This window comes from Malus sylvestris, chromosome 10, assembly GCF_916048215.2.
Source record: "Malus sylvestris chromosome 10, drMalSylv7.2, whole genome shotgun sequence".
In the NCBI taxonomy this organism is placed as follows: domain Eukaryota; kingdom Viridiplantae; phylum Streptophyta; class Magnoliopsida; order Rosales; family Rosaceae; genus Malus; species Malus sylvestris.
The window spans coordinates 22707707-22717482 of NC_062269.1; the positions used below are offsets into that span (position 1 = coordinate 22707707).

Sequence of the window (9776 nt, forward strand, 5' to 3'; positions counted from 1 at the left end):
GAAGTATGCCCACAAAGCCACTCATTTGATGTAATAGCTTTTTGGAATACTTATATGTTTAATGAAGGGCAAAGCTTATTGTTAATCACTATTTATTGTATCATGTGTTTAAGCAATAAGGGAATCCTAAGAGACAAGTGATCTAAGTGAGTTAGATTAACGAGACCATTCTCTTATGTTGATTCCTAAAACGTTCCTAACCATAGGATTGCCAATTGGGTATTGACAATCCGCTAAGGTTAGTATGTGTTATGTTGACTCAAGCGTGAGTATGACTAGTCTCAAGTCATTTAGTGTTGGACACTAAGACAAACACATAGGTGCTCGAAAGAGTAATCGAGTACACTGAACAACGATCAAAAGAGAGTTCGAACATACATGTCATGTAAGAACTCGAAAGTTGCAATATGCAAAGTAGTCATTTGACCTAAGGCATCATAGATGTCTAATGGTTAGGTCCTTGATCTTTGATCATGTTAAATGGCATTCCATTGGAGTGTCCACGGCATTGTTGGGGTCAAGCTATCTAGTCATGTAGGCATATGAATGCACAACAAGGGATCTCTAACCTTCCATGGTGGAAGAAGAATACTCTAAGATATGATTCTAAAGTCTTTGGCCAAAGCATATGAATATGACTTAGGAAGTTTGTTCCAAATCATATTCAAGGGAATCATATAGATAAGTATCACATTGGATAGTAGACATGAAACCAACTATCACTCAAACAATGTGATTAAGAGTATTGTATTAGAGAATGACCGTATTGCATTGTAGTTGTAACTGGATAGGTTCTCCAACCACTTCTACTTAGCTTGGGTAACCATGACATACTGCTAAGTGTCACTCATGGTTTGTGGAAGCCCTAAATGATTAGCAAACACTAATCATTAAGGGAGAATTGAAATGTGGTTTCAATTCACAATCGATCGTTAAGAGTAACAATCGCCCACTACCTCGCTAATTGGAACCTAATGGATCGTACACCGAGTAAGGATGTATGTGAGGAAATTAAATAAAATGGATAAGCAATTAAATGGTTTAATTGATGAATGGTCAAGATTAATTAATTAGTTAATTAATTTTACGAAATGTTCGTATTGGGCTTTTAAGTTGGTTTTGGGCTTCGGGTCCCAAAAGCGTTTTGGTCCAAAAGACCCATTATGTTTAAGTTGTATGACAACTAAAACAAAATGGGCAAATAGCCCAATAACATTAATATGGCCGGCCATTAGGGTGAATGGGCAAGCTTGGATTAATTACAAGTTTGCCACTCACTTGAAATGAAGTATAAAAGGAACTTTATGGCTTTATTTCTCAAAAGGGTTTTTCCTAAAAGAAATTGGGTGAAACACTTTCTCTCATTTTTCTCTAAAGAGGCCGGCCACTTGGGGGAGGGACATCTAGCAATCTCTTCTTCCCTAAGTCATCCATATTATCTTTACAAGATACATCCTTGGTGTGAAGACTTAGAGACATCAAATTTTTGGTGTTTTGGAGAACAAATCCTCAAATCCTCAAAGAAGCAAAGGAGCACTAAAAGGAGGAAAATCACAAGGAATATCCAAGGAGCTTGGAGGTGACTTGAAGGCCCTCCACTTGGGTGAATCCCTTGTGTAAACAAGGATGAGCTTCAAGGGTAAAGAAACTCTAAATCTTTACTTCTCTTTAATGTTGTTAAAGAGTTTATTGGTTCACCATACACTAGGCTTTGAAAGTCATGGGTTTTATGAATTGTTTTTTAATGCATGCCTACTTTAAAGTGTTAATAGTATGCATATGTATTCAAATGTTCTTACTTGCTCTTAGCTAGGACAAAAATTTTCCTTCAGTTGATGCCAAAGGAAGATGCTGCGAGATCGGCTGATTCTACAGCGACATAGTTATTTATGCCGACTTAAGATATCACCGGTTGTTTTCACAGTGCTGTTGATGCCAACAGAAGACGTGTCAGCGAAAAGAGAAAATAAAAATCTCAAAGTTGTTGAGAGAGTTTGCGCATGGCAGTTGTGTGTTGAATTGGCGGACTTGAATGATGCACAGCTTCCTCTATTTATAGCACTAGATACCCTTTAAGGTCGAGTTAAAACCCTACTCGGACTAGGTCTTCTTCTCCTGATCAAACACCAACTCGACCAGTCCTATTTTCACTATAATTGTGAACCTAGTCCTTTATCAAGCCAGATTCACTTCAGGGTTATTAATCCTGCCAAGACTCCTTATTGCACCAGGACTCGACTTGTCTTGCAGCATGACCTAACCGACCTAGGTTTGGAGGCCCACGCACTAAACGATCCATGGTACCCTTGTCATAAGGCCTTCCGGGCCGAGAATGATTCTATACTCGGCTCAAACTAATATTTTGGGCCCAAACAAAAAGAAAGAAAGAAAAGAAAGAAAGAAAATGGGAATAATCTGGATGGATGGGGATGGGGATGGGGCCAATCAAACATTGAAAAGCAGTGCAAAAGAGCTACAACATTCGTGAGTTTTGTAGGTCCATTATATTACCCTTCTGGAAAACCCAATTATTCATGAAATTTTAAAGCTTGTTTAAACAGGACTCGAATATTGAAAGTTTTGGTTAGCCATCACATCAGATCTCCAATCTGATAGGATAGGACTTGTTTAATTTAAGCACTTAAGATAAAGATGATATTAGCAATTCCACATAATTCTAGGCTTTTCCATGGCATTCTCTAAATTAGGGGTGGGCGCGGTGCGGTTTGGTGCGGTTTCGAGTGAAACCACAACCGAAATCGAAACTTTTTGCGATGCGGTGCGGTTTTGAAGCCAAAACCGAAATGAAACCAAACCGTTTGGTTCGGTTCGGTGCGGTTTCAAACGGTTTCGGTGCGGTTTCAAACGGTTTCAAACTTAAATACAATCCCCCAAAACATGCACCCACTCTCTGCGAGGGTGAGGGTGAGGGTTCCTCTATCCCTTCTAATGAAGCACTGTATTGGAGACTGGCGAGGCCCCGGCTACACAAAGCACACCACAAGAAAACACTATTTCAGAGGAGGCAATCAGTACAAGTAAGCACAAACTTTAGAGGTATTAGAATACAGCAACAGACCTGCTTCAATGAGATTGGAAATGTGAGCCTTCCACATTGCTCAGGAGTTTTGACTATCTCCCTCGTAATGTCCCTCCATGACTTACAAACTGAACCACAAAAAACAACGACAGCTCGAGCAGGCCACGAGGATTCACTTTCTTCTACCCTCTGAATTATGTCCAAAAGCAATTCCGGAGGCAAGTTTGCCCACTGACCCTGCTGAATCACACCAGTTGGAGGGGTTGGAGCCATATCAGGAGCAATATGCGACAACGTCCTTCTATGCCAAAGCTTCCGCTCACCAACTCGCCTTGACGTGCTCCTAATTCCATCTTTCATCTCCCGCAGCTCGCGAACAATGCCTTTGAACGACATCTACACATAGCATATCAATCAGAACATAACGCCAAATCAAATAGTCAAAACTTTTACAAGGATTTCGAGACCAAAACCTTGGCAGGCAGGCAAATTCTAAATCGAGTAATGAATTTAAACCCATTATCCTTGATTCAAATTCAAATTGTGAAACAAATCGGCCACAGTTTTGACATTAACATTGGCTACGTTCGAAAGAAATCTTAGGATAAATAACCAAAACCTCGTCGAGGACCGCATGATCTAGATCAGACGGTGTGGGATCGGGATCCGGGGAGGAAGGCAGAGACCCCTGGTCGGAATGAGCGTGGTTGGTGCTGGGGGTTTCGGGATTTGGGGGAACAACAGAGGTTGCTTCAGAGAGTGCCATTCTCCCTCCACATTTCAAAACCCTAACTTTTTCAGATATGAAAATGAACTGAGTCTATCTTTGACCGAGAGGGAGAGAAAAATGGAGTTGGCAGAAGCAGTCGTTCGCAGGCAGGCAGGCAGAAGCAGTCGCAGGCAGGCAGGCAGGCAGAAGCAGATGCAAGCAGGCAGTCAGGTGACCAGGTCGCAAAGGCAGATGCGGAGATGCAAGGAGGCGGCGCAGAAGCAGTCACTGAAAGTGCAAACCCACTCGGTGCAAACCCAGAACCGCAAAACCAAATGTATAAGTATAACCTAGTTGAATGAACTAAATAAAAATAAAAAAGTGCGGTTTCGGTTTCGGTGCGGTTTCGAAAACCCAAAACCGAAACCAAACCGTTTTGTGTGCCGCGGTTCGGTTTTGAAACCGAAACCGTTTCAAAACCGCAAAACCAAACCGTTTGGTGCGGTTTGATTCGATTCGTGTTTCGGTTTCGGTTTTCGGTTTCAAGTGCCCACCCCTACTCTAAATTCCCTAAATCGGACGGATACAAATAGATAGTCAACTACAATGCACATGAGTAGAGAAGAAAAATTATGTTTCCATTGTACTCTTATACACAAGCAAAAACGAATTCTAATAAAGTATTAAACAATGTCGTAGGCAAAAGCTAAGAAACAAACAATCTCAAAACATTGAAGAGATTTAACGTGGTTGAGGATGAATTACGACGAAAAACTTCACCAAACAAACAGAGACTACAAAATAGTGTTTAACTTTCACAACCCAATCCTAAAAATTACAAATCTTAAACCAAACAAATAGAGAACAAAAAACAAACGAAAAAGGTTCGTCCAAATTGTTCTCTAACTCACAAACTTACAAATTGAATCACCAAATTGCCACACGAATGAGCCACACAAAATAAAACAAACCCTAAGGTCCTATTTATACAGGAATTCTAATAGGACGTAAAATCCAAAACATAAAATCAAATCCCTATCTTATAAGGATAAAGAATCCAACAAGGAAACGAAAAACCCAACCCAAATAGGACACAACTAGCCTAAATAGGATTCCAAAACAAAATAGGTAATACAAACCAAATTTTTGCATCATCCTAATTTTGAGCCAGAAATCACAACAATTTCCGCACGAAAACTTGTTATGCCACTTCAACTATAACAAAATCTGAATATCACAAACCATTTTACCTTTAGATTCCAACATGTACTACAATTGACCGGCACCAAAGCTGCCAGCAGCACTAAGCCGAGGGAATCACAAGTGTTCCCCATCAACCAGTTGACTTTGCAATTAGAGAAACATCAAAAGGCAATGCATTTTGATACGTTTACCCTTATTTTTCAACTACTATTTTCTGGCTCCCTTGTGTTCATATTAACTTCACACATATGGATGCAGGTAAAAAATAATAAATAAATAAATAAATTTAAAAAAAATAAATAAAAGCTCAAAATATTAAAGTGACATGATTCTCAAATCACCATGTCGGTAGGGTTCTACAATCCCAGAAACCTCAAGTAATTTTTAGTACAACTACCAAATAGCGAAACCGACACGATATAACCTACATTTACTTCACAGCTACAAGTATAAAAAGGATGTACCAGATTACAGTTTCACCCTTCAGAACATTTTATACATTACCCATACTACAGGTTTTACAGCTTTTGCAGTTGCTTGCTTCACAAGACTTTGTCCAACAAAGGTTTGCTTGGAAGATTTTCGACCTTGGACTTCATGTTACTAATACTCTCGGTCAAGACAGAAGATTTAAGCTCGAGCTCCCTCAGGTGGGCTCTCGTTTCAGCGACTTGCTTCTTGGCATCGGCAACCTCCTTTTCTTTCAGCGCCAGAACCTCCATTTGCGATTCAAGTTCTTTCCTTGCTGATTCTATATCACGGTCGCAGTTTGCCTTTGCTGCTTTGAATGCTCGATGCTGAGTGATGAGTTCAATGGCTTCTGCACACTCGTTGATCAGAAACCGGAGCCAACCAACATCCATTCCCGAAGATTCTACATCCTTAAGCATAGATAACATTTCTTTGACTTTAGGCTTTGTCAGCTGCTTAACTGAAGTTCGCTTCAACTCTTGGACTATATAACATACGCACTCGAGATAGTAAGAGCGCATGACAACTGATTCCAATTGACAGCTTGAGGCTATGTCACCATATTTTTCCATGATTGACTGGAGAATGGAAGAGAAACTTCCTTTCACACGGTATTTTCCCACAGAGACACTGGACTCAGAATTAACCGATCGGGTATCTTCATCATCACTATCTTCAAAAGCATGGAGAGTACCTGAGAAACTAAGGCCTGAGTCGTAAGCTGATCCAGTAGCGCCTTCTACATTATTGACAGTATGATTTGAATCAACTCCTGGGGAATGAATATTTTCTTTGTCTTCCCCATAACCTGGTGGTTCACTAGCGATGTAAGTAGCACCGTTCTCTCGAGGGTGTTTGGGATTTTCAGGCTGTTAGAGGGATAGATAGCATGAGAAAGGAGTCAAAGTGATATAAAAAAACACACAATTAGTAAAGCAATTGTGTAAGAGAAGGGATAGAGAGAGAGAGCACACCATTGTGAGAATTCCCGATGGTGGCACTAACAGAGAGGACGGAACTTGCTCCTTGTTGAAGGTAGCATCTTTTACTTCAGCAGCCTGTGGAGAATAAGATTTATGCTCACCATTCCCTATTTTAACCTTTTCCTTAATTTCATCAGGTACATTGTCAAGCTCTTCAGGGCTCTTTGGTCTGGAACCAGGCCTTCGTCTGCCAAATATAGGATCATCAAGTGCGGAGCCTGCAATGAAAGCAGAGCATAAGTTAGGAAAAAGAAGCATGAATATGTTGCCATCCATGTGTATATGTGTATGGCAGGTGCAAGAGGACCGAATAAATAAATCCACGATCCGTCAGGTAGAAGAAGATTCACTCGCACCATTCTCTACTTGCACTATTTCTTTAGATGGAGAATCAGAGGGATAAATTAAACCTCGACCAGTTACATTGTCAAGCTCTTCAGAGGGCTTTGGCTGAGATCCCTGCTTTCTTCTGCCAAATATAGGATCATCAAGGACAGAGCCTGCAGTTAAAACTCACCATAAATTAGGAAAAAGAAGTGTGATTACATCTGTACCCTTGACTATAGCAGGGGAAAGAGGATATGTATAAGCACATTCACTATCGGTCAGGTGAAGAAGGATTTATGCTTACCGTTCTCTAATTTCACCTTTTCCTTAGACGGAGAAGATGGAGCATCTAAATGATAAATCACACTTCGGTCAAGCTCCTGAGAGGTGTTTGGTCGGGATCTCTCCTTTTTTCTGCCCAATATAGGAATATCAAGCAGTGAACCTGCCATTCAAACAGACCATTAAAAAAAGTGAACAGGGATTACAGTCCATGAGCATTACGTGCATGGCCAGTGCAAGAGGAATGAACAAATTCACATTCTGGTTTTTCCCTGAACAGCCACAAAAGAGCTTCGCTTGCCCAGGAGCTCATACAAACTCAAATGAAACAATTGGATTCCGGTGCAGAAACTCAGGCAACGTAAGGCAGGGGTGAAAGTAAATTATGTTTATAGCATTGCAGGCTGGCTATAAATTGATGGCAGTCCTAGGACAGGGGAATGAAGTTCTGTCGGTTTTCCACACCATTAAGGATGGCAATGCCATGAAAGGTAAAATAAAGCGATGGTGAAAAAAGAAATATGTGAATTGGGAAGAGCATCTAATTGTTTTCAGACAAAAAACATTGTTTGAAAGATGGAATCATTTGCCGCTTGCTACTCTATGTAGCTTTTCTTTGTTGCAGTTCAGGAAAGGAAAAATGTACATTTAACTTAACACAGCCTATTGAGAAGTCACCACACGGATATGGGGAAAAACCTGATTCTTTTTTGTCCCCACGAGGTTCGGCAGCAGCGGCTCTTTGGCGGTAGAATTCAGGGTCATGGTAAGGATTAGATGCTCTTTTGTCCTCAGCCCCCTTTTTTTTGTACTCAACATCTTTAAAACTGCTGCCAAAATCTTTGGGAAAAGAAAGAAGAAAAAAAAAAGAAAAATCTAAAATTCCAACCTATACTCAGAAAACGATTACAAGATAAGGCCCCTTGCAGAAGAAACATTCTCAGAACCAATAAGTCAAGGGAAGAAAACAATCTCTGAACCAATAATTCACTACACCTTGTAATGCCATGCTATTTTCTTATCAAGGAAGACAAATAAGACACATCTGCACGGATGGATTTTGAATGAAAGACGCTAGGAAATTGAATTTGACAGAACTATATGACTGAAAGCAAGCAACCAGTTATGTAGGCGCCAAATCCCAGTTCTTTCTCTTCTTTCATTTTTAGTTTAGTGACAATTGGCAATCACTTACTTAAAAACACAGACCAGATAATCCAACAAGTAATGATATGAGCAATAAGCAATGGCATGAATACACGGGCATTCACATCTCGTGAAAAACCAGTCAGAATTCATATTGAAAACGAATGCTTTGATTTTCAAGTAGGGAAGCATTTTTTTTTATTTGCAGTTAATGAAAGTATGGCTAAAGTGCTTTAATAGTTCCTGAACCAGATTAAAAATCAGTTTGGTGGTGTTATGTAGGCAGGGGCTAAGAGAAAACATGTAGTTTAAGAAGAGAACAATTAACACTAACCTGATTTCTTTTTCGTCAACTTCCGGCCCTTCCCTTCAGCAATCTTTCTCAAGCAATTTTCAGTGCATTCATGGTAGGGATTGGCTACGTTTACACATTCGGGGTGTACTCTTCCAATCAGAGACATCTCTCTACTGAGATCACCAACAACCCTGCAAACCATAATTCCATTAAACAATTTTGCATTTTTATCAATCCAGAGAATAGAAGGTTCTCAAATTTAATTTTTCAAATTAACAAATTTTCCTCAAGAACTTGGGAATAATCAGCTGAGCATAAAACTGAAATCCAATCATTCAAACCAATTAAAAAAAGATTTTTTTCTAATAAAACCAAGAAAATCAACTCTCAGAAATTCTTGCAGCCTCAAGAAATCTTCATTCGGTTGATGACAAAATATAGAAAAAGAATACTTAAAATTGAACCTTTCACTATCAGGCAAATAAACAATCAAGCAAACAACAAGAATCAACATGCAGATAGCTAAGATGCTAATTGCTATGTTAATTATTCATACGATAAGAAAACCCAAAAACTGAACCACAGCAGAAACTCAATCCCATTGGATTTTTCCACCTTTTCTCAGCAACCAACCAGAGTGTGATTAATGAAAAGGAATCTTCAAAAACAAATACATGCACATGTCATTTCCCAAATCTTTTAATCATCACCCATAAAATCATTCATAAGCATAAAAAATTCAACCCTTTTAACATACACCCGTGAACAAAATCATCAAAATCCCACCAAAACCACCAAAAACAAGAACCCAAAGAAAAAACTGAAGGTCCAGAGAGAGAGAAAGGACCTTGAATTCGATTGGGTTTTCCGTTTTTGATGCCGCAGGCGATTCAACAGGATAAAAGGAGGCTACTTATGTGTGAAGAGCAGCAAAAAGGACAGTTTGGTAGAGCAGCACTCTTGTTTTGACCATGGCGATGGCTAATGAATTCTTTCCGCGGAGCAAATAAATAAATAAAATAGTGGTGGGAAGTTTCACAGCCTTTCCGATGTGAAAAGGATTCCAACTCAAAATGAATGTTTTTATTTTTTCCACGCTGATTTTTCGAGACAAAATGCATATGCGAGGTGACCCACTGCCACCTTTTTCCTTCTTCAAGCTACTTTTGCTGACGATCTGGCTGACGCTCTTGTGGATCCCACGCTACCGACGTTGCCCTACAATTTTTGTGGAGGATAAATGCGTCTTCTTCAATAATCTCAAACTAAAAATTTAACTAAGGGTTGGACGAAAAAAAATATTTATGAGTTAAAATCTAA

General features: G+C 39.6%; 2 protein-coding genes across 4 annotated transcripts; both read right to left on the minus strand.

Annotated features, from left to right (window-relative positions):
* Window positions 1-2802: 2802 nt before the first annotated feature.
* LOC126586091 (tubby-like F-box protein 2) lies at window positions 2803-4322 on the minus strand. Its single transcript, XM_050250792.1, has 3 exons — window positions 3660-4322; window positions 3080-3436; window positions 2803-2984 (listed from the first exon to the last, which is right to left on the minus strand). The coding sequence occupies exons 1-3, from the start codon at window positions 3804-3806 to the stop codon at window positions 2862-2864; spliced, it is 627 nt and encodes a 208-aa protein (XP_050106749.1). The 5' UTR covers window positions 3807-4322; the 3' UTR covers window positions 2803-2861.
* A 926-nt stretch (window positions 4323-5248) lies between these two features.
* LOC126586089 (uncharacterized) lies at window positions 5249-9502 on the minus strand. Of its 3 annotated transcripts, none has more exons than XM_050250790.1 (7): window positions 9304-9502; window positions 8496-8647; window positions 7715-7855; window positions 7038-7178; window positions 6817-6906; window positions 6398-6624; window positions 5249-6292 (listed from the first exon to the last, which is right to left on the minus strand). In XM_050250790.1, exons 2-7 carry the CDS (start codon window positions 8620-8622, stop codon window positions 5495-5497), a joined length of 1524 nt encoding a protein of 507 aa, XP_050106747.1. In that variant the 5' UTR covers window positions 8623-8647; window positions 9304-9502; the 3' UTR covers window positions 5249-5494. The 3 variants fall into 3 exon arrangements, with proteins under 3 accessions (XP_050106747.1, XP_050106746.1, XP_050106748.1); XM_050250789.1 differs by having other exon boundaries at window positions 6763-6906; window positions 9304-9499; XM_050250791.1 differs by lacking the exon at window positions 7715-7855 and having other exon boundaries at window positions 6763-6906; window positions 9304-9499.
* Between the last annotated feature and the right edge of the window lie 274 nt (window positions 9503-9776).

Excerpts from the sequence above, each read along its gene's own strand:
- LOC126586091 (XM_050250792.1), bottom strand. The coding sequence starts at position 3,806 with ATGGCACTCTCTGAAGCAACCTCTGTTGTTCCCCCAAATCCCGAAACC. Across the intron at positions 3,437-3,659 it reads ATCATGCGGTCCTCGACGAG|ATGTCGTTCAAAGGCATTGT; the intron begins GTTTTGGTTATT and ends TGCTATGTGTAG. Across the intron at positions 2,985-3,079 it reads TTCCAATCTCATTGAAGCAG|CCGGGGCCTCGCCAGTCTCC; the intron begins GTCTGTTGCTGT and ends TGCTTTGTGTAG.
- LOC126586089 (XM_050250789.1), bottom strand. The coding sequence starts at position 8,622 with ATGTCTCTGATTGGAAGAGTACACCCCGAATGTGTAAACGTAGCCAAT. Across the intron at positions 7,179-7,714 it reads TGGGGACAAAAAAGAATCAG|GTTCACTGCTTGATATTCCT; the intron begins GTTTTTCCCCAT and ends TTTGAATGGCAG. Across the intron at positions 6,293-6,397 it reads CATCGGGAATTCTCACAATG|CCTGAAAATCCCAAACACCC; the intron begins GTGTGCTCTCTC and ends TCCCTCTAACAG.